General features: G+C 38.4%; 2 protein-coding genes across 3 annotated transcripts; both read right to left on the bottom strand.

Moving 5' to 3' along the window:
• Positions 1-978: 978 nt before the first annotated feature.
• On the bottom strand, positions 979-6,744 carry LOC587449 (solute carrier family 43 member 3-like). Its single transcript, XM_030992242.1, has 6 exons — positions 6,648-6,744; positions 4,420-4,957; positions 3,162-3,275; positions 2,190-2,385; positions 1,535-1,658; positions 979-1,132 (listed from the first exon to the last, which is right to left on the bottom strand). Exons 1-6 carry the CDS (start codon positions 6,687-6,689, stop codon positions 1,049-1,051), a joined length of 1,098 nt encoding a protein of 365 aa, XP_030848102.1. The 5' UTR covers positions 6,690-6,744; the 3' UTR covers positions 979-1,048.
• Positions 6,745-11,489: 4,745 nt separating this feature from the next.
• On the bottom strand, positions 11,490-25,042 carry LOC764354 (uronyl 2-sulfotransferase). 2 transcript variants are annotated; one of them, XM_030992241.1, is made up of 8 exons: positions 24,920-25,042; positions 17,887-18,023; positions 17,031-17,159; positions 16,299-16,381; positions 15,254-15,377; positions 14,056-14,147; positions 13,027-13,196; positions 11,490-12,817 (listed from the first exon to the last, which is right to left on the bottom strand). In XM_030992241.1, the coding sequence occupies exons 1-8, from the start codon at positions 24,972-24,974 to the stop codon at positions 12,663-12,665; spliced, it is 945 nt and encodes a 314-aa protein (XP_030848101.1). In that variant the 5' UTR covers positions 24,975-25,042; the 3' UTR covers positions 11,490-12,662. The 2 variants fall into 2 exon arrangements, with proteins under 2 accessions (XP_030848101.1, XP_001200628.4); XM_001200628.4 differs by lacking the exons at positions 17,887-18,023; positions 24,920-25,042 and adding an exon at positions 17,681-17,843.

Here is a 25,042-nt window from a genome sequence, read left to right as displayed (position 1 = left end):
GACGAAACCTCGTGACGTTATTTCAATATGTCGTAGCGTACTAAATGTTGAATCATGACATTAGTCACCAAAAGAAGTGAGATCAAATTCTGAATAAATTTGAAATCTTCATTTTTTTTTTATTCAAAAAAAAGAAAAGAGAGAGAAAGACAAAAAAAGGAGAAAATGAAATGGTAGGGCCTCTTAAATGACGCTGTTTCGAAAAGACTCATTGACTGACTAGGATTTAAATCACCGTTTTATTTAATGTTCTGAATTATTTATTTTGAAAAGACGGATCATATATCACTCTGTAAAGTTATTTTACATGCATAATGCCGTGACAAGGCCAATTTTCCACATTTTGTTTCTTTTTAACCTGAAAATTTACATGTATATCATATTTATGTACTCTCACTGAGAGGGATAAACCATTATTGTACTGCCCAAAATATTCATTCGTCACTAAACATTGTAATTTGGGTATAAAGGCACACTACTAGAAAGTATGGGGTACCATAAGAATGGGGCCGAATTATATGAAATGAAAGCTATACTATAAAAACAAACTGCATCACTAAACATTTTCAATATAAGTGTTTGTGAAAGACGGTAAATGAATGATTGTGAATAAGTATGTTTCGATATAATTATTTATAAGACATATAAACATTATTCTAAAACCGAGTTAGTATTTACATGGACGTAAGACATTTCTTAAGGAGAGTGTTATATCAATGTGCAGTTTATAGCTCAGCCTGTGTTTTTTTTTTTAGCGACATAGCGAGTTTCCAGCCATGGGGGGGGGGCACTTTGCGAATTAAGAAGGCAATAGCTTAGGGGCACAATGCGGTAGGGGTTGCTCCCCTCTCTTTTTCCCCATTCTCTATTCTCCCTCTCTCTATCTCTCTCTTTCTCTCTCTCTCTCTCTCTATCTATATATCTATCTATCTCTCTATCTATCTCTCCCTATTTTACTATTCGACTGGGGGGGGGGGGGGGACGTGCCCCCATAACTCCAAACGTCGTGACTGATGGTGCCGACAGCTCACAACTTGTTGTCGTCCGTTTAACTTTTCCGTTTACTGAGAACGTAGAGGGCAGCAGGTAAGGTGAACGTGAAGATATCACCAATTATGAATGCAATGGTCACCTGCATGGGATGATGATATTAGGAATGAATTCGTAAGTTATTTCGAGTATATAATTGTGACATTATTGGTCAAAATCCACATAATTATCATGTAGGCTGCTTTTGGTTATAACTATAACATATGACAACTGGCAAAACCGGGGCCCCGTCTTACAAAGAGTTGATATTGATCCTAAATCAATCACAAATTTGCAGTTTCCCATCTCTTATATGTACATAGTTGTGATTGATATCAATCACAAATAACGTGCGATTGATATCAACTCTTTGTAATACAGGGCCCGATGTCAGGTCAAGTTGATGAGACACGCGCCCCCAGTTACTTCGCCACTGGTAATAATTGCAATTTTAAGTTGTTTACATGCAGTCTCACTGGGGTAAATAACAACTGTTTTTGCTCACCCAAAAAGGGTCATCATCGAGATATTTCTGGAGCAGGATGAAGATTGGGTACTGGAGTAACGTGAAGAATCCACTGATGGTTCGAAGGGCTCCGTAAACACTGACAAAATACTTCATTGGAAATCTGCGACGTCACAAAAAAGCGGGAAAAGAATTCGATTCACACTCACATGCAGTGTTAAAGATATAGACCAGTTTTGGAAACGACCCCTCTCAGGCTCAAAAAATGAAATGGATGCTCTTATTACCAATCATGTGAAAGAAAATTATTTTGACTTATACGTGATGATACAAATTTTGCCGGAAAACCGCCTTTTAATTGATATATTGGGTGAAATTATCATATCTATCCGGCTTGGATATAGATATCGCGTAGTCCCATATACACCTTTCTGTGTACAGTGCTTGTAACTTTACCAAGACTGGGCCAAATTTCTTGCAGTACACACCAATACTTAATGTACATGCTTGGTGATCAACGTTTCTTTTACAATGCAATCCCATGACCAGAACTCAACTTTATCTTTAACGCATATGCTGATGACCTCTTTGTTTTGTGGCCTCTTCTAAAAATGTATCTTCTATTAAAAGCATGTTACAGTAGCATGTCAACATGTTACTTCTCGGAATTAGCAATAATCAGATCCCGACTTACACCACTGTTACAACGGCCAACCCGACTCCGTAGAGTAGAGAAGTCGCTACGAGAATGAGGTTGAAAGTTAGATACTGGATCTGAAGGTTTGGAATCAAGAGACAGATGGAGTAGCCAATTGAAGCTACTGTGGTTAACGCCAGAGGGAGACAGCTATCTCGCATCTCGGCGTAAGGACCTTTGTCCTTTGGTTTCTCTGCGAAATGTCATGGAAAATTGAACATTAGCCATGAAGTGGTTTTTATTCCCTATCTGATTTCTGTTTCAAGAATTTATGAAAACGTCTGTTGGGTTAAGGTACCTCTGGCTCGCAACAGATTAGTATTAAAGGGACTGGGTAACTTTGTCTCAGATTCTGTAACAAAATTCTGGACTTAGCTCATGCCTCAATGATAATTATAAACCTTTAGGTCGGAAAACTAAGCCCAGTCGGAAAACCAATGACTTTTAAAAGCCGATCGCCTGTATGATTATCAAGATATTTATGATTGGAAATCGAAATCAAATTCTGCGTTTTCCTAATGCTTTTCATAACACTACAGTCTATTGGAGAAAACGAGTATGGTAAAACCGGTCACTCAAAGATTTTTACTTTTTTGAAGCACTTTATGATAATTTTGAAACGCAATTTATTTAGGGCTTCAATATTACGCCATCTCACAGACACTGATAAAACGTAGGGCCATGCATCTGGGATTTGTAAAACTGGAAAAATTGTTGAACAATGCCTTTAAGGATGTACATTATTAACAGAAAACGTGCGAAGATATAATCCTAATATCACTGATGCTAAAATAAAAACCCACGACACTGAAATTCACCCACACCCACATACACAAACAGACGCACACGCACACCACCACAGACACACACACACGCATCATCGTTATGCTCACCTACACAGAGTGAACTTACTGTACTATCAATTTGGTGTGAATGTTTTGACGTTGGATGGTAAACTATTATACTTACTGGATTTCGAACACAACATCGAGATGCTATTCCTATCCATGAGAAGACCACCAAGAGGACCAACGATGATGGTGAAGAACTGTGTAATAGCGAAGACGTTTGTGTACCAACTCACTAGATTATACAAAGAAATAATACTCATAATGACAAAAGACAACGGTGACAATAATGACGACGAATATAGTTAAGGTGATCACGGGATTTATTTTGTCAACAATTATGGTCATGGCTTGGGTTGCAAGTTTTGTATGTTCCATTGGGTTTGATGTTAGATTTGGGTTAGAGAGATGGTTAGGATAAGGTAAATAAGGTTTTGTTTAGGATTGAGGTGAGAAATTCGATGAGCATTGGAACAAAATGCGACTAATGATTGTAGCTCATATATCCTACATAGTCTGTACTAAAATAAGAACGACAACGTGGACTAGTACTTCTACTACTACAACAACTACTACTACTACTACTACTACTACTACTCAGTAGCGGATCTAGGATTTGCCGATAAGGGGGGGGGGGCTAAAATGTGAAAATCGCGCCGACCAATATTTCGCTCAGTGGGGGGCGGGGGGGGGGGGGTAGTGGGCATTATTTTATTTTCGTTTTGCCCCCGGGAATTCGAAATTCGCGCTGACCGTCTTTCGCTCAGTTTAGGGGGGGGGGGGGGGGTAGTGTGAGCACTAACTACTAACCTAGTTATATAAAAACATTTGTTTTTTGTTTTTTAATTAATTTAGAAAAAGGCCAGGGGGCCGGGACCGTCGCCCCCCCCCCCTCGTTGATCCGTGCCTGCTACTACTACTACTGCCGATATAATTATCTACCTTCATTACTGTAATTATATATATATATATATATATATATATGTGCCTTCTTATTTCTGTTTCTGTACTTGTACTGAATACATTGATTTACATATCCCACTTCTTGGTTGTAAGTGTTTAAAACTAAATAACCATTTAAACCTCGATGACATTACTTCTATGCAGCTTGAAATGAAAACTTAAGATTAAAATGAGCGGATCCCGGATTCTGATACATTGGACCCGCTTGCAATCTATCCCTGACTAGCAAGCAAGCAAGAAGAAAAAAAAGGGGGGGGGGAACTCAATTCGAAAGATGGATGGGGGGGGGGGCATATAATAGAGTTACATTTTTTTTCTGTGCCTAAGGTATGCCAAAATAAGTTTTGAAACGTAGCACGGGTCACTCTGTGCCCCCTAAATTCGTCATTGACCGTAACCATACTTGATATACCTACCGAGATCCTCATCACCGTTGGACAGTCTTGTCAAGAAGAAGTTCAGGGTTCCAAAGGTAAAGTAAACGTCCAACTGTAGGAATACCTGCCAGAGAAGTATCAGCCAAAATGGCATCGAAAGGAGGCATGACCTGAGGCTTCCATACTCCTCCTCCTTTCGTTCCTCAGCCTCGGAGATGCCACCGTCGACCGCCTCACTTTTTGTATCCATTGCAATTAACAGGCTCATTCTCCGACCTTCATAAATACTACTTTTCCTGCGTTCCGAACCAGTGTTAGTCTGCCTGGAGTACTCATTTACACCCATCACCTCGTCAGATTGGTTCTCTTGGTACCCTTGGTTATCGTATGCGCAATCTTCTGTCGCCTCTGGAGGGGTCCTAGGGGTACAACAGGTGATTAGTCTGTACCCCTCTGGAAGAGGCCAGGGGATATACTTGGTAGGAAGGACGAGGAAGGTGTTGATGTTGAAAAAGACAACGGAACCGGCCATGACGAAGAAGATAAGGTTGATCGAAAACCCGGCATCGTGCACTATCTAGACAGTAAAGGTGAATTAATCTTTGGTTACAGACTATGACCGAATGATTATTTTTTATAACAACGGCCATTATAATGATAACAATAATAATAATAGTCATCATCATGAAAGTAATACAATTAATGATAATGATAATAATAACACAATACAAATGATGATAATAATAATAGTGGAGTGTTATAGCACTCATGTCTGGCGCATTGGTACTCCTCCAATACTATTGCCCTGGGTTTAGCACGCCAGCTGCCATTACAATGCTCGAGCATTTTTAAGGAATAGTTCCTGCCAGGTACCCATTTACCTCACCTGGGTGGATTGAATGTAGATTCATGTCTTGCCAAATGACATTAGTGCTGCGACAGGGATTCGAACCCCGGCGTACGTGGTTTACAGTCTTGAAACTTCCGGTCGTCACAAAAAGTCAGACCTATGTCGCTTACATCAAAGTGTGCCAAAGTCTATGAGGGATTTGAAGCTAAATGGATCAAATATTGATCGTCATCAGTATGGGAGCTTGCAGGCTCCTCTACCATTCGCTGTTTACAAGGGGTCGGATAAGCCCAACTTTGTTGGAAATCTTTTAGTAACGGACTTCTCAAAAGCCTTTGACTCAGTTGACCACACCATGGTTGTTACCAAACTTCTAGAAATTGGAGTTCGCCGTGAAATCATTCCATGGATTGGTGATTTTCTGACTAACATGCAACAGAGAGTGAAGTACCAGAATGCTGTTCCTGCCTGGAAGGGTCTATCCTGTGGTGTCCCTCAGGGAACACAGATCGGCCCGCTGGCTTTTCTCGCACTTACCAACGATGCGCTAGGATCAACTGAGTTACATACTTGGAAGTATGTGGACGACCTTAGCATTGGAGAAACAATAATTGTGAATGAGCCATCTTGTCTGCAAGAGGTCGTCAATGAGCTTGGGCAATGGGCTGACCAAAATATACACCTGAATGCGGCCAAGTGCAAACAATTCCAGATTTGCTTCAAGCGATCACAACCATGCAGAGCCACCTGTCATAACCTTAGGCCCGGAAGTTTTGGATGTGGTAACTGAGACAAAGATTCTCGGTTTTTGGATTCAAGATGACCTGAAATGGGAAAAGCAGGTTAAAGAGATGATGTCAAAGAGCAAGCAAAGAGCACACATTGTAAGTCCTGCGTGCGGCCAGCTCTTGAATACGCGACACCGACCGGTGTGACACTCTGGACTCACCAAGCAACAGACTAGTGACCTGGAAAAGATATAGAAGAGAGCGATGAGGATCGTTCTTGGCCCTCATTATGAGACCTATTAAAATGCTCTCAGGAAAACCACGATGGAAACTTTGGAAGAAAGAAGGCATGACCTTAGTACAAAGTTTGCCGTCGCATGTGTGCAGCCGCAAAGGTACTCCGAATTGTTCCCAGTCAATGATACAAGTCATACCATGAATCTCCGTACAAGCAGAAAGTATAGAAAATGTTCATGCCAGGACCAAGTGGTATCAGAACTTTTCTCAGACAATTGTGTATATATCTGACAAGTCAGCCTCAGTTTAATCAATTCAATGGAAAATGCTGACGGTGATTATAAGGGTACTTTGGCAATTGATGAAATAGGAACAATTATGAAATAATTAGAAAGTTATGCAAATTAATATCAATTCGTGAAAGTACTAAAATGTTAATGATGAAATCCCACCTTGGCAATGAAAAAAAACAGAGTAACAGATCCACCATACATAGCGTTGATCAATGTTATAACGGTAGACTTCTGCCCTCCGAAAAGATTCGCAATCTGTAGAAAAAAAGAATCATCAAATGAACAGAAATGTTTTAAAGGTTCAAAGAATTTTAAGCCATTTGAAGCAAGATAATTAACACGTTATGAAAGATCTTGAAAAGTTTCTTGAATGACGATAATGGAAAAGCGTCCCGGGTGCAACTGGTCTGATATCCCCTGCACACGAAGCGCCATTCGCTGACTCATGACTGCGCTGCCACTTGGTGCAGGTGGGGTTAGAAATCGTATGTATGTACACAGTTACACACGTATGTATGTGCGTGTATGTGCGAGTGTGTGTGGGCGTTAAAGCGCGTGTGTGTGATACAGTGTTAATAAAATGTAAAATTTGGTGATCGTAAGTAATTGGATAACTGACCTGCATAGAAGAAAATAGCATGATGACTCCTCCAATGGTAAAACAGATGGTTCCGGGAAACACCAAAATAGAGTACGTTGGAGAACTGAATGCCATCAATACGTAGCCAATGAGTATAAGGATACTATTGGTAAGATTTAAAAAAAATAAAAGATATGAAGTATAACACAGCTGTAAAAAGACAAGCAAACACAAAGCAAACAAGAAACTTAAGTGATTGCAAAATGGTAGTTGACGGAATGAGAACGCATCAGTAGTAGACGTTTGTTAAATGCAATAGTAATTATAAGAAAACTAACTGTAACGTGTTCCAAATGAATTAAAATATCTTTTTAATTTCGCTTGGTAAAAAAGCAAGGAATATTTTATCAATGGAAAGCGATGTGTCTGTAATAGTACTGTATAGTTGAGACTCTGGACTCGCAGTTCGACTACTGCTTGGTCCTAACACTCTTGAGTAATGTGTTTTGCCCATATTTGTCTCTCGATCTTCCAGGTGTATTAAATGGATACTTGGTAATACAAGGATCGCAGGAGAATGCAATATTATTACACATGTGGCTACCGTTAACCCTTTGGAAAAAAATACAAAATTATGTTGACAATGAGCCGACTGTAAGCCTAAATTCATTTCCTAATAGAAAGTTTATGCTTCGACTACACTGTTCAACTGTTGCGTTGGAAACCTACCTCATGAAGACGCGGGATAATCGGGTACCAAAGTAATCGAACATGAACCCAACAGGAAACATGCATGTAGCTTGCACGGCTGCACTGATAGAGAAGACGAGTTGTAGGCGACTCTCCTGTTCTGGACAAGATTCAACAACGCCTGATTTGCTGAGATTTTGAGCATCGGTAATATTGTTAAGCTATTGAAATACATGGAAGATATAAAGATGGGAGGTGTCGTGGTAAAGCGATTCCTTTCAAATGAATATCAATCAAAGGGGCGGATTTTTATGGGGGGGGGGGGGGTCACAACCGAACCATGCTCCACGTTCGAAACCTAAAGGTCCGAATTCACAAAGGAGGTTTGTTGACAAACCTAGGTTTTCGTGCGTCATATGACGCGTTTCGACGCGTTTTTACAAACCAGGTTTGAGATCATACCTTTAATCTTAAAATGTGCTCCATGAGGTGATGATTTTCTTATTTGCCTGTCAGAGACCAACCAAAAAAAAATCGTTGAAAAAATAGGGGAAGGATCTTTATTTGTTGGAAGGGGGGTGGGGCTTGTCAACAATTTCAAGAATATTGTGCCCTCTCTATTAGAAAATCATGGATTCACCCCTGTTTTATGAACAAATAGTAAGATTCTAGGACGGCAGATCCTGGCATTGCTCAGGAAATGCAAACTTTGAGAAGGAATGAATTTTCAGTTATGTCGGGAAGATCAGGATAGGAAGAATATTAATATGAAAGTACGACTAAACATCAAATCATTCGTCACAATTAAACGACAAGCAAAAGTTTAACGATTGCATGATTGAAAGTTATTGAATGTGTGCCCCAAAGGGTTAATAAAATATAGGCCCAAACTGCAATTATTGACACAGGTATAACTATGTGCCTCTTACTTGTAAGGAAGATGTCGCATTTTCCCTGGTGTCGCTACATAATTCACTGAAATAGCCAAGCTGGATCAAGACAAAGACCAGAGAGGGCCAGCCAAAGATAATGCATCCGTGTATCAGATTCTCAAAACATGCAAATAGGAGAGCAAGGAGCCGCTCAATAATTAGGACAGCCTTCATCGTCACGTTGATTGAATTCGAGCCCGTTTCAGATAACAGACATCACTCTCGTCATGTGAGCAGATAAAGGTATTTGGAGACCTACAAATGAAAACGAAAATAGCAAGAAAACAAACACACAAAAAACAAAGAAGCAAATGCAAATCAACGCTAAACACATTTAAATTTGGCGCACATGATATCACTGGGCTATATACAAACTGACTTATGGTTTACTCTGACCAAAGAACAAAATATGATCACGTGACTTGTAATTGTATCGGGAGATAAAATTATAGCATGTGGATCGAGATATATTAATTCCACGCTAAGAGAATAAGCGAAACCTATTCTATGAGTGAAATGCTCTTTCAGTTCAAGATTATGCTTCTAAAGTCCTTGAATGACTGTTTGACGCATTACATTTCTAACCATATCATGGCAGCATATTTTCTCGGAGACAATAACCGTTAAAAAGGGAGATAGACAGCGTAAAAGAATGAACTTTGATTGTCACTATATCCATGAACACACACGGTGTTTTGAAATTCTGGTTCCTATTATATTTTTTTATTAATGTAATCCTGTTCAGTGATTGGTCAACATAGCATTATGTGACAAAACATAACATTGCTCTGATGCTACCGATAAGAAAAATGTGCTTTACCGTTTAGTCATCCATGGTATAGTATAGATGACGTCATAGATATGCGATCGATCAAGGTTAATAATATTGTTATTACTAGTATTATTATTTTATGAAGGTTGGTTTGACAAATATAAACAAATAAAGCATGCACTATTTCAAGCCACTAGTGAAGCTATGGATTCCTCGGCGACAGAAATAGCACTATTCTCTTCAGGGCTACACCCCTCAGAAAAAAAATGCTATTCCTGCCACCTCGATCCTTAATTTCAACTAGAGCCTCTTAGTGCATAGTATATTTGTCTATTCTCAAATAATACGATCAAACATCAACCCAAGCACGACATAGAATTGTATTATGTTGCCTTTTTTCCCCCATATAATTACACATTCAAAATCATTATCTGTTCGTGACGATACAGGGGAAAATATTTCTTTTGAATTCTTGTCTTTCACCCATACTTTTCAATTGAATTGATTATTTGTTCATGACGATTCCAGATGAGAATTGTGGAATTCTAGTTTTGACTATTCAAGGTTCACTTATTTGGATCAGCTTTGCAACACAAACATGATACGGATATTCAGCAGTGTGGGTTGGTGTATGCATGGACCTACCCCATGGTGTATGTGTACAGGCTTGTGTAGTCATGTCGAATTCATCTCATTTTTTAAAATTATCCCCTTCTAATTATTTTTTGTAATTTCATCACGGTTTTAACAATAATCTCATAATTCCTTTGTATATTGCCATGATTACTGACGTGCATCGTTGGAATAATAAAACGTATTGAACGAGGAAAGGAACAAATATGTTAACATTGAACAAATATGTACTGGTAATGTAATTGCCTATGCCCTCACAGTGACCATAATAACGTAGGAATACTTCCCAGGGAGTGGAGATGGTGCCGATTGTGCGTGAATGAATCCGATGACAGGGGTAAAAATATATCTGTAAAGCGCTTAGACACGGTGTTCCATTTTAAGCGCTATATATATATATATATATATATATATATCCAGATTGCTATAACTATCATTACCAAAGGAAATGATAGGGCACTGATTTCATAGATAAGAAAGACTTATGTATATATGCCTGAATGTCCATGCGTTGAGCAATTAAAGTGAGTTCTTGTGCAAGGGGGATTTATTATGAATATCATTTTAGCAGAAATGATTTTACCAAGAGAAATGTAAACATAACAAAATAAGACTTACCAGCATTGTAATGTACGTATTTTAAAGACTGTGTGATCTTTGGTTGCAAAGGTGCGATGACAGCGGTGACTTCCAATACCGCAAAAGTTCTGTTAGCATGTGTTTGTGCGAGTCGGAACATTGCCCACGGCCACCCGATACCAACAACACCCATACAGTCTAGACTCTTAGCAAGTAGTTTCATTGGAATTAATCGTGAAATTCCCCTCGCTAGCGTGTAAAAGAAAACTACGCCGCCAGGGAGGGGAGACTGCTATAACTAGCGTTGGCCATCATTATCATGGACCTATCATATCAAGGAGCAGAGCCGTCGGCACCCCCTCTCGTTGTGTCTCACGATGTTCCTCTCCCTCCCCCTCTGTGGCCCGAATTCACAAAGGATGTTTGTCGACAAACCTTGGTTTTCGTGCGTCATATGACGCGTTTCGACGCGTTTTTACAAACCAGGTTTGTAAAAACCAGGTTTGTAAAAAAAACGCGTCATATGACGTACACAAAGCTAGGTTTGTCGACAAACCTTCTTTGTGAATTCGGGTCATTATGTCTGTATGCGGGTCTCTCTCTCTCTCTCTCTGTCTCCACGTACAGTCCACATAGGCCAAGTTCGAACATTTGCATTGTGTACTATTTTCATTCATTGAATCTAATCATCCGATGAAAAGATTTCATGAATTTGCTTTGATAAACAAAAATGCCTCGGCAAAATTTGATGATATAATTCAGGGTAGTCCAAAAGATACATGCAGACAGTGCATAAATACACATTAAAGCCCATATCCAATATTGAAAAACATCTTAAGACGCAGATATTTATTCTTTGACTCAAAGCGTACTTGGGAAAAGCCTAATTAAAGCCCCAAATATTGTACACTTTTTGTTTTTTTGTTCTTCGACTCAATACGTTCATTTAAATTGCTTTTTTTCAATTTAATACCTTACGCAAAAAAAAATAATTAAAGATAAAACAACCGACTCGAAAGTCATAATTACTCTTTTTCATTCAATCACAATGAATATATATATTTTAAAGCAAATGTTATACAAAATAAAAAAACTAACAAAAGTAGTAAGATTGTTCAAATAAAATAAAGAAATGACAATTGGCTACGGAAATCAAATGTTCTCCTTGGATTTTTAAAAAAGATAGGAAAAACAAATGTCACAAACAGGTGTTTAACACTTTACCCATAAAGAGAGAGAGAGAGAAGAATAAAAGGAAGAATAAGATGAAAACAACAAGAAAAGGAAAAAGAATAACCACACCTTGTAATGTATTAGCCGTGAAATACTCTTCGTGTAATTTCAAGAGTACATCGTTGTAGGAAGCTCATGCTTATATATGGTGGGAAAGATTCAACTTGAATGTGTTGAACATGTTTGTATTACTAATATATATATTGCTTATGGATGACACCATTGAGAGCTGCATGGTAAACAGCTTCATGTGTCCTTTTGTATCGAAACAGAATACTAAGCACTATCTGGCACTATTATGGTGACTTGTTCCTATTACAATTGCGTATCCAAGTCGGATTTATAGGACATGACTCGGCATTAGCAGGAAGGAAAAGCAAAGTGCAAAAGAAACTGTTATCAATTTAAACAGTTTCAATTTGTAACTACAACTATGTGATTAGTTATTCTACGAAATTTTTGGCTCACGTATTGTCAATAAATGTATTTCCTTATTATCAAACCAGAATGGCTTAATGGCAATAGTAAGTACATGTTACACTAAGTTGACCAAAGGCCAACGTCATTTCTTATATGAGAACAAAAAAAAAAAATATTAGTTGAATCCGACCTATAAAAAAAAAAAAAAAAACATTGATTTGGAATATAGTATATTAAATTTATAGGTCTCTCCTGTTCATAGAATCTTGCTTTACTAATCGTCACATGTCCGAATATTGTTGATCTGTCCATTTGTTGTCGATCAAATCGGTATTTCATTCCAGTCCGAATCTGGTTTTGAGTTGCCTGAATTTTTCGTAAGCATACTCATACAATTCCACATCTTCTTTCATGATTTCCCGAGCTTTATCCACCAGCCGAGGCGACAGCCTTTTCTTGTCCCTCGTCCGAAAGAGTTCATTCCAGTTAGCTATGTGCATGCGAGCAAAATAAGAAGCAGAAGGAAATTATTAGACAATGAAAAAGTGGATGCCTCGATGGCAAGGTGTATACGAAATCCGGGATCCAAGAAGTCAGTTATAATTTACCAAAGACGTTGCCCTTAAAATCATAACGATACGGAAATGACGATTTGAGTGAATGTAACTGTTATTTTTCAAAATCTGAAAACAAACTTACTGCCATCGTCATTTAATTCCTTGTAAGCCTTTAACAATCCTCCTAACAAATCAGGCACAAGTCGCTCAATAATTTGAAGGGAAGTCTCGAATTCCTCAGTTATCCCTATAAAAGTGTAGTGCTGGTCGATGTTTTCCTTGGCTTTCTCAAGTGACCAAGCGTGATCCGTCCTACAAAGCAATGCAATAAAATAAAACGTGGGGATCTACCGGTAAAACAAAGAGATACTCTTTAGGTGAACAATCGATTTTAAGAAAGGGTAATTGGTAGAGTGGGTATGCAGGTGCATTCAGAATTAATGGTTACAAAAGGAAAAGTTTGACCCATAAAGATCAAGGGTTGGGACAAAGAGAGTAGGGGGTTGTATAGCTATATTGAGTTGACTATATCAGTATCATCATGATAGTATACGATCATCTAAATGGTTTTGAGGCCATAAACAAATAAAAGCAGTAATTGATTCATATCAGCTATTCGAAGAATATATCTTCATGATTATAACAGGTATTAGACGAATAGAATTAATTACTGTGTGCCCTTCAGCCTATGATTCGCTATAAATAACGCCTGGCTTTAATATGTCATCTGTGTGTTAATATCAGTTACCATCTTTTTGATAGGGGGGTCTGATTAATTATCATATATATATATATATATATATAAGGCTTCCAAGTGGTACAATAAATCAGTGTATTTAATATCTTTAACGCAGTACTCGGATGACATATCTATATTGTTTTCGTATTGCTCTGTCACCCGGGAGCTTTATCTATCGATACAATTTTGCTTGATTATCAAAAATCAACAACACTTTCATGTGCACAATTTTAAATTTTGAACTAACAAAAGGATGTGATTGTAACATTTACCGAAATAAGTCAAATGTTGTTGTTTCGCTAGTCAGCCTGATATATAAAAGAATATATTGCTCTCGCTATGTCAACTTTGTCGTAGCGAAAGCATTGTCATAGTGACAGCAAACATTCTTGTATCACACTCAAAGCCATCCGATATTATTTAAGTACTTACTGGCATAGTGATTCATAACCACAGAAAAGTATGTGCCAATTCCACCAGGGGCCGCACCAGACCAGGCCTTTGTTAACGCACTGTTCTAGAGTCTGCAGATCAATAGAATAAATATGTTCAACCATTTTCTACCAAATACGATCAGTTATGCAAGAATGTATGAACTGTATATTGTATAACGTATTAATTTCTACAAAAAGTAACATCAAGGATTACATCAAGGTAGTCCAGATTCTAGCCTATTTAATTTCGATCTCCACCACAACAACGCTACCACCCCTACTTACTTTCTACAAGCCGAAGATGGCGTGATCATTAAATTAGGACGCCCGATGAAAAGCTGGGCTGGTGAGCATAATTATGAGTTTGTTGATAACGCCATCTTCTGGACTAACATCAAGCCTGTAATGAACTGCATTAATTAATATTGCTTCAAGGTGGCAAATAAGCTCCACTCAAGTCCAATGCATTTTCTTTTTTTAATATAATAAACGCTTATCATTCCGATATATAGATACAATAAATAGCTGGCGCAAAAGTAAGGAGGGGGGTAATTGTTTCATGTTAAAGCCCCCCAATGACCCAGTTCCTTTTGATTGTACGTATACGTGCTCCGCTGAAATACGCCGGAATTTTATAATACGGGGTTCTTGTATAATGTGTGTGTATGTCACTTTTGACACTCATGGCGCTCATGCATTGTGACACACGAATCACGGCTGTCATTACATCATTTTAAAGAATACAGTCATGCCAGGTGACAGAAGATGTGGATGATTCCAAAGAATTATATGTGTGTAGAGATGAATAATTTGATATTGATATAATTTATCTGCACTAGTTTGGTCAGGAGTGATTAGACCTTCCTGCATGGTCACTGACAGGAGGTTATCTCATCAAATCAGCTCTAAAGTAACATACGAAAAGGGCGAACATGGGGGACCAACGGGTACCGCTTAGGCATTGTTTGCTATACAGAGGACGCAAGTAGCTACAAGTAGTGCAGTGGGGCTTTAACACTACCCATTCCCGTCCGCCGCGTCTTATTAGGGACTTTTAGATTTGCGTGGACTGATACGTGTGACGTCCATTCAAGGGACGTCGATCGTAGCAATCCCAATTGTCTTCATGCGAATCTAAAAGTCCCTGTTTATCATGCAACGCCGAGGACACATTCTAATGGTAATTGGAATCTTACCAGGTTGTCGTTATGGTGAATCGAAGGATCTTGCGCATAATCGCCGAATCTTTCATAGTAGAAATTCGATTCCATTCGAGCGATGGGCTCTCGCATAAAATTGATGTAGATCGGTGGATTTTCCCTTGATTAAAAGTGCACACAAAAAAAGATAAAATGAAATTAGTGCCCTCCTAAAATCTATGAAGCAAGTGTAATTAATTCCTTCTCTCTCTGAAACATGTACAAGAAAATGATCCGAAAATTAATCGACAGTCAAAATCGAAACGGCTACTGATCGATGGCTCTTCAACCAAGAGAAAATGATTAGTAGATGAAATACAAGTCAACCGTCACTATGAATCCAAATCACCACTGCAGAATGTATACAAAATTACTTTGGGCCCAAACATGAACACACATAAGTCTAGCTTTAATATTAGGACTACGTTTTCGATCAAATCGAGGATTTTAGTATTGAATACTTTCACTGCCTTACTATTATAGCTGGGACCAGACCAAACACCAAGGATGGTCGCAATGTTTTTAATTTTGTCAATTCCGTGATTCTTAACGTGGTCACAGAGAGACCAAATACTTTTTACCTTCACATACCTGTACATACATTTTATAGACATAAAGAGAAATGAATTGTAAGCATCATAAGTTTTAAAGCGATACTGAACGGATGAACTTTCTGTCCTAGCGTACTGTTTATCGCACAACGCCATACCATGGCATACATGCCAACATTTGAAAATCAGAAATCTGTACAAATTATGCTATTTTCAAAAAAAAGAGGAACAATCCTAACTCTCCTATTCAATAAATACTACAGACAAATTTGTACAGGAAGAGGAACACCTGCATTAAAATGATAATTATCTTCTCCCCAAAAGAGGAATGTTCCTCTTTAATCTGAACAGTTGGCATGTATGCCATGATCAACTTCCCAGCAGTGCACAACCCAATACTGCTACAGCTGACTAATATGGTGCTAGAGGGGATTTCAGAAGTGCTTCCAGTGCAGTATGACTGAATATGAAGTACAAAATACAGATCTTACCAGATATCAGTATACGGGTAAAAGCTTGTGTGTCCATGTACAAAAGCCGGTGGTTTCAACTGCTGAACTTCTTCGATATTTTTCTGAAAAAAAGAAGGTCGTTTTACAATTTTACTGAAATTTGTTTCAGTCTCTGAAACATACGTATGTTTGAAATAATGGCATTTTTGTCCATTATGACGGTTGATACTTGATCATATTAAATAATCAAACTGATTGTAAAATTTGTGTAAGGCTTGAAGTCGGAAAAAAGCACGACCATCTAAAAAATGTCAGGGTACCATTCAACTAAACATCGACACCGTTGATGTCTAAGCATGTTCTCTGGTACACTAAGACAGGAACATCCTAATGATAAATATAATCTGATGAATTTCGTAATGAATTCGTAAAACAATTCGAACTTTAATCTGCAGCGGGTCGCGATTTGAATATCCCTTGTGCAGATAAGACCATTCCTATTCTTTCATGTCAATAATTTACTTATTAAAGCACAATGCTCACAATGAATATTAGCTGGCCGGATCGGAGCTAGTGCTGCCATCCCCCAAATCCTCCTTACCCCTCTCGAATTCTTAGCTACCAATATTCGGCCAACTGTACATGTATATTTTTTTTCGGCCAGCCGTAGAATTTGTACAATCTTCACAAAACGTTATTTTCCATGACCTTTCCAATATCTCAGATAATAAAATCTTATACTGAAATGCAACAAATGGGTAAAAATATCACCTTTTCGTATTCAATTCGTACAAGATGATCAGTCACGGATGTCCAGTTATAATCAAAAGCATTTAGGGCAGCTCGGTAAAGCAATCGACTACCAGTACGGGGCACATCATTCATTATGATTATGTGTTTCTGAGGAACAAAAACAAACAAAAAACACGAAATGGAAAACTTCATTGATAATGACGTATTTCTAAGGAAAAAAAAGGAGGAAGTAAAATAAAAGAAAATGAAGAAGAAAAAAAAATCATGGATATCAATTTTATCATAACAATCGACTATTATAGCATTAGTATTATGTGTTGCTGGGATAAAAGTCTTTGATATTCTCATATTTATATCTGATTTTCACCAGAAAAAAATAGGGGAAAAAATAGGGAAAAAAGCAGTAAGATGTAGTCTATAATACATGTATAAAAGTTAAATGCATAGAGGACAAACACAAATTCAAAAATCTTTAACAACACCTTAGAAATAGGTATTGTCTAAATATATGTATAGTTAAACTGTTCCCATGGTTGATCAGAGAAAGAGAGACAGACATACAGAGAAGAGAGAGAGAGAGACAGACAGACAGAGAAGAGAGAGACGGACAGACATAGAAGAGAGGGGGATGGGGAGGGGAGGGGCTGTAGGACACTGGACACACATACCCTGGGCAAATCTAACTCCGACATTCCTAAGTACACAAGAGTGCGCATATCAAATTATGTACGTGTGTCGAACCATCCTCAGGAATTATTTTCGAGCAAAAAAGCACGAGCAAAAAGATTTAATTGCATTTTTTGCAGTTGCCCCCACCCCCTGACAGAGAACCCTGGATCCGCCACTGTGTTCACAGTCTCCATCTAAAGTTTACCATTCCTTTAACAGTCTGGCCGAATCTTGGACCCGTCCAGCTGCTTGTCCTGGCTTGAGTCGTACGCGTGTTCACGATGGGTTTGGTCGGAATGTCATCCATTATTGATTTCATCCTATCAGGACTTGTTTCCCCTTCTGTTATGAAAAATGATATTATAGATATAATAACGTTGATCTCATGAAATTATAGCCTAAGTAAGACATTCAAGAAATAAACCTAATTGAGATATTATAAATCAGGTTATGAGGTTAAATGAGCTTCCTGTAATGCCTTAAATCAATTTTCAATCTTTAAGGTAGTGTAAAATGAAATGTAAAGGGCTACATGGGCATTTGTCTTCATGAATAGGCCACTTCTTGTAACGGCCAAAATTAAACTAATCTTTGCGCAGCACAAAACGTACGACAATTCGGTACAAGGGTCTGAAAACAGTATTTAAATTCTATTCTTAATTCGATTGGACAACGGTAGTAATTTTCTGATTTTTTTTTCAAGCCCTTTCATTTTAAGGGAAGTTCTAAATTAGTATTATTTGTCAAATGCCGTTGGAATTTAACCTTTTCATTTTTGTTTGGCCTGCAAATGGAACATAGTACCTTAAAACTATTTTTATTAAGCAATCTTTTAACTGCCTAAATCACGCGAAACATGAATGTAAGATAGAATTTTCTTTTGAATTGGGTTATTATATCACTGATCTTATGGCAATTTATTATATCAAGGATGGAATCCGAAGGCATAACATATTACATCTTGTCACATAATAACTAACATTACTACACTTTCAGATTTCATTAAATAACGTATTACAAAAAAAAAAAAAAAAAAAAAAAAAACTGTAAAAAGGGACACGTGCAGTCATAATCAACCAGCTATATTACATGAGGGGAGGATGGGGCCCTTGCCACGATATCAATCCCGACAGTTCAGTATTATACAGTAAGAGTTTGAATAAAATATTTTACCGAATATCGTTCAATTAATAGTGAACTACTGTGACTCAAGACTACAATAGGCATTGTGAAAGGGGTGTAGATTTTCCCGGGCAGGGGTTGTACTTTTTAACTTTAAGAGCTCAGAAGGAAAAAACACACTATCAAACAATAAAATCATATAATTAATATCAACAATCAAATATAGATAATTAACACAAATTGTCAAGGTTCGTATAATTGTTCGGGTACACACACTCCAGCAAAGCATAGAGAGTCAATGCTAATGCGTATTGACCTTTAGCACTGCATACATGCTGTGAGGCAGGTATTATTATACCCATACACAAATACACACACCACACAATCATGTCGATGCAGCTGTAAGCAAAGTTTGACACTAGACATACAATTTGAATTTTTAAATTATTCTTTTTAACATCAGTAAGTTAAAAAAAAAAATGTATTTTACTGCTATTTAGGTGTCATCAATTGTCACTAAAGTACCGATTTTGAGTAGAAATCAGTTGAGTTTTGTACAGTGGTGTTTCAAATGTTGATAATCTATAGCACAGCTTTTAATACACAGACCGGATAGTAATGCAGCTATGTGTGGTTAGGGTGAGGGTTGGGATGATGGTCAGAGTTAGGGTAACGCTGAATCCGGTTCGATCCGTAGGAGAGATCAATTTTAGCGGAAGTACATATGGAACTCTTTCCCAGAATCGTCTCGAGGGCGTATGCATACACAAATATAATTAATCATGGTATGGTATGGTATATTTTATTTATTCACGGTTAAAAACATAATACAATTGTGCCCGCATTCAGCAAAAGCTGTTTTTCAGCAGGGCCGTGATTACATATAACAGAAAATAAAACAATGAAAATACAATTTACAAACAAATATGCAAGTTATAATAACAGACATTTAAATTAAGCACAATAGGATCAGCAAAGCGTTCAAGGTAAATTAATTATAATCAGCCCAAACATGGGTGTCGATCCCGGGGGGGGGGGATGGGGGGATATATCCCCCCAATATTTCAGGTGGGGGGATGGCCTGTACAATCATCCCCCCCCCCCATAATTCACCCTAAAAAAAAATAAGAGAAAAATTAATGATGAGAGCCTGATGAGAGTAGTTACACTATGAACATGACTGACAAAGAAAGCGGACAAAATATACAGTTCCTCATGTAGACAAAGGAACATCCCTTCACTGCTATTATGTAAAAATGTGTAGAACAGGTGTCACATGCATATTCACCTTTTTACATAATAGCAGTGAAGGGATGTTCCTTTATCTACCTGAGGAACTGTATATTTTGTCCGCTTTCTTTGTCCGTTATGTTCATAGTGTTAATGGTTATTACTCGCGATGACCATCAATATACACATTTTTCTATCTCATTTTCATAATACATACATATACGAAGTATATGAGACAACTGTATATGAGACAAGAATAAATTGAATTCTCGATCATACGGCTTCATCAGGAATTGATGAATTAATTCAATTTGTTAAATTGACAGCAGCATAGAAATGCAGTGCACCAAAAAGCAACGAGCTAAATGTTAAGCGCGAAGCGCAAAAGTAGCAATCTGCAACATCAGACCATCCTGGACAATGTAAACATAGATGAACTCTGTGACGAATTCGTGATGAGAACAGAGACAAGGAAAAAGAATTTAGGACATTAGTATGACTTATAAGATAGTTCACTAGTTGTTATGTTGTTTCCGTTCACCCTTTTTAAAATTCACGTCACTCATTGTATCCTTATTTCCTGATATTTCCTAAAACATTTTTCATTTTCGGAGAAAGATTATTATGTCACAACTTATTTTTGTTTTATTGAAAAGCTGATGTAGGTCTATGTCACTCGCGTACTGGTTGGTTCAACCCCCTAATAAAATCAATCCATGAATTATTCTCAATTTCATACAAGTGATTAATAAATGTTCACGATATCACATGATTTTCAACAAAATTCGCGTTTCTTCATTTCTGTTGCAAACTGTCACATTCCCAAATAGCCAGGAAGAGCATATATTTTGTATAGTCACTAATGGGCCAAATTAGTGGCCGTTAACACTAACAGTAGTATACAATTCCTTTCCAGAAGCTATTGCGACAAGTACTGCCGGGAGATGCTACCCACCACTGTCTTGGGCTGTGCATGCAAATATTTGCGAACGAACGTTCCATACATACATCATGTGAGGAAACTGAATTTAAACAAGGATTAATATAGAGAACAGTACAACGAATCGTCTTCTTTCTCTAATAATTTAGTGAAACGGCAAAGACTCCGCGCTTTGCGCGGGAGGGGGTCAACTGAATTCAGACTAGGATTAAGAGTTATAATTAAATGAAACGTCAAAGTACACGATACAACGTATCATCTTCTCTTTCTAATAATTTAATGAAACGGCAAAGATTCCCCGCTTTGCGCGGGAGGGGGTCAACTGAATTCAGACTAGGATTAAGAGTTATAATCAAATGTAACTTCAAAGCTTCCGCGCTTCGCGCGGGAGGAGAAAAAACTGAATTCGGACAAGGACACGATACAACAATCGTCTTCCTTCTCTAATAATTTAATGAAACGGTAAAGCTTCCGCGCTTTGCGCTGGATGGGCGAAAATTAATACAGAAAAGGATTAAGAGTAATAATTCATTGAAACGTCAAAGCTTCCGCGCTTCGCGCGATAGGGCGGGGGCGAATTGCAATCAGACAAGGACACGATACAACGAATCGTCTTCTTTCTCTAATAATTTAATGAAATGTCAGAGCTTCCGCGCTTCGCGCGAGAGAGGGAAACTGCATTCAGACAAAGATTAAGAGTCGAGAATGGCACATTGAATCGTCTTCTTTCTTTATTAATCGATTGAAACGTCAGAGCAAAGAAGGGGAACTTGATTCGAACAAAGATTAAGAGTCGAGAACGGTCCAACAAATCGTAATAATTTAATGAAACGTCAAAGCTTCCGCGCTTCGCGGAGGAGGTGAACTCCCCCCTCCCTGCACCCAACCCCCTAGGGAGCGCGCTTCGGTTGCTTACTACCACCCCCTAAAATTAAATCCTGGCTACGCAGTTGGGGAGGGGTGCAACCTGCCACACGCTTCTACCTCTTGTTTGCTTTGATCCATTGCCGAAAATATTTTGGCAACTATCATCCCCCCCCCCCCAACCACGGATACAAATCGACACCCTTGAGCCCAAATCCGCATTGACGAAGTCAGGCAATGAAGAAGACGTAGACAGCGATGATGACAAAGAAGTTGACGACGATGATGACAAAGAGAGCGGTGATGACGGGTACGAATATGAAGACGACGATGATGAAGACTGCGACGATGTGGTTGACGATGTGGTTGTCGATGGTCTCGTTGATGATGGTGATGAGACAATCAATCGATGAATGTGGTGATAATGCAGTTAATGTCAACGATGTGGTGATGACGATGACGATATTCGGCAAGTCAGCACAGCACAACGGATGACATCGATCGAAGAACCATGCAGCAGTCGATACAAGATAATGAGTCGATGAGGTGATGACGATGACGATGATCAGCGTGTCAACACAACAGGTGATGGCGAGGTGATGACTATGACGATAATCAGCGTGTGAACAGAACACAACGGATAATAGCGAGGCGATGACGATGACGGCAATCAGCGTGTCAACTCAACGAATAATGTCGGTGGAAAAGACAGATGCTAAAATATGCTGGTAAGGGCGATAAACAAGTCTCTCCACAAAGTAATATAAAGAGAGTCGAAATTTAATCCCACAAAACGTTTGGTCCGCAAGTCCACCGGATGAGGTCTGGGAAAGAAAAAGCCCTCGTTGGATGAACATTTGACAGGCCAGTAACGACCTGTGTGTACGATACAAATAATCCCTCTGATTTCCACATGGAAAATCAAGGCAAAGCCCCAATCGCCACTGCAGCGTGATTGGCTAAAACACGCGCACAAAATTAATATACACGGTATACGCGCTGTGCGTAACAATGACAAATCTACATAACAATAGTATACAAATAATGAATGGTTATGAGTTCAATAGTGCGAATATGTTCATGAGTTGAAAGATTAACATTCTATTCAACGAGGCGTCAGCCGAGTTGAATAGAATTAACGTTAATCTTTCAACGAATGAAAATATTTGCACTATTAAACGAATGAAAAACATTCATTATTTGTTTTATACAACATCGAAGAAGACCTAATAGAACGTTAATCAAAAAATTATGCTTTACTCCTTATAAAGATAAATTACAGTTCGAGTCAAGCCTTCTCAAAATACATGCAGATTGCCTTCGCGTCAGATACACGCAGGGACACGCGCGCGCACATGCAGCAGAGAGATAAGCAGTCTGCATATAACCAAAAATGCACGACCGTGCAATATACCATCTATTGAGTATCATGTGACCAACAATCGTCCAATCAAATGACAAGGATCCACGTAGGTGTTGTATAAAAGATATTAACGAACCAGACTAACCGGTTAGGACATGTCTGCAATGCCTGACAAGCGGAGTATAGAAATAGCACGTAAGGGAAATGTATTCTCCCTAGCCGCCATTTTGAAAATGGGATGACAATACCTATTAAACATATACAAATCAATGCAAAAACTCGTAAAACGTTAATATACATGCACAACTTAAAGGTACTATGTCCCTTTTGCAGCCAACCTCAAATTCTGTAGAACTTTGCATGAATTAGGAATATGTCATGTATGTCCTATCTAGCCTTAAGGGCTCTCTCGAAATGTTTTTTTAATGATATTATTCGAGAGAGCCTTAAACGGCTCCCATACCCCTGCACGGAGAGGCATGTAAACAAAACTCAAAAGTGGTCCAAAATCACACTTTCGCGCACCCGACCAATATTGGACAGTGGCTTTGATAAATTTTGTCCGAGTTTTGGTCTTAATTAGCGCTTTAATTTCAAAATCGGATCTAAAAATAACAAAATAAGAGCAATTTTCTTACCAGACCGATACAGCTCAGCTCCCTTTTCACGTGTACCGTGTGAATTCACGATGTCTACACAATGGTGATGACCTCTGAATAGCACTTCGTAAATGTGCTGCTTCCGTATAATGCGCTGAATAACACTCATACAGCGCATTATACGGAAGCAGCACAATTTACCCACAATTACGGAAGTGCCAGTCAGAGGTCATCACCATTGTGTAGACATCGTGAATTCACACGGTACACGTGAAAAGGGAGCTGAGCTGTATCGGTCTGGTAAGAAAATTGCTCTTATTTTGTTATTTTTAGATCCGATTTTGAAATTAAAGCGCTAATTAAGACCAAAACTCGGACAAAATTTATCAAAGCCACTGTCCAATATTGGTCGGGTGCGCGAAAGTGTGATTTTGGACCACTTTTGAGTTTTGTTTACATGCCTCTCCGTGCAGGGGTATGGGAGCCGTTTAAGGCTCTCTCGAATAATATCATTAAAAAAACATTTCGAGAGAGCCCTTAAGGCTATGTCCTATCTGTGAAATGTAAACGTTAGCAGTGTCCTCATATTCAAATTATGCAAGGAAACCTGTTTACTTGCTAGACTTCACTGTCAGACACTATTGCGTGACTGACTGGCTTTTCTTCTTCTTTGGGAATAACATACATGAAAAGAGTTGTAAAGGGTACATGAGCATTTGTTTACATCAATAACCCACTTGTTGTGATGGCCAAGATTAAACTGATTGAATCTTTGCGCAGCATAAAACGTATGACCATTCGGTACAATTGTCTGAAAATCAAGACTATTACTTTTGGGCTCTATAGCCCTAAAGTCGATTTGACAACTAATAGTCGTTATTTTCCCACTTGAAGACATTTTCAAGCCCCACCTTTTTTAGGGAAGTTCTAAATTAGTATTATTTTTCAGATGCAGTTGGAATTTAACTTTTTCATTTTTTTGGCCTGCAAATGGGAAATAGTACCTTTAAAAATCATGACATTTGGTCACTACGTACAGGGGAAAAACTATTGGAAAGATTAAATCATGAAATTCCCTTTGAATTCATTTGAGACCTTGTAATATTAAATAGCTTTTTACCTCTCCTGTGTCTGTCCTCAAGCACCTCATCGGCTGCGAAGAACCCGAAATCCATGGCGATGAAATAGTTGACGAATGCCCCGAGAAGGAATGCGATCGCAAAGTATGGTGATAGACATCTCG

Source organism: Strongylocentrotus purpuratus, unplaced genomic scaffold (genome assembly GCF_000002235.5).
Source record: "Strongylocentrotus purpuratus isolate Spur 01 unplaced genomic scaffold, Spur_5.0 spur5_scaffold_2, whole genome shotgun sequence".
NCBI lineage: Eukaryota > Metazoa > Echinodermata > Echinoidea > Camarodonta > Strongylocentrotidae > Strongylocentrotus > Strongylocentrotus purpuratus.
The sequence above is the reverse complement of the archived record's forward strand: the minus strand, read 5'-3'. Positions and strand labels throughout refer to the sequence as shown.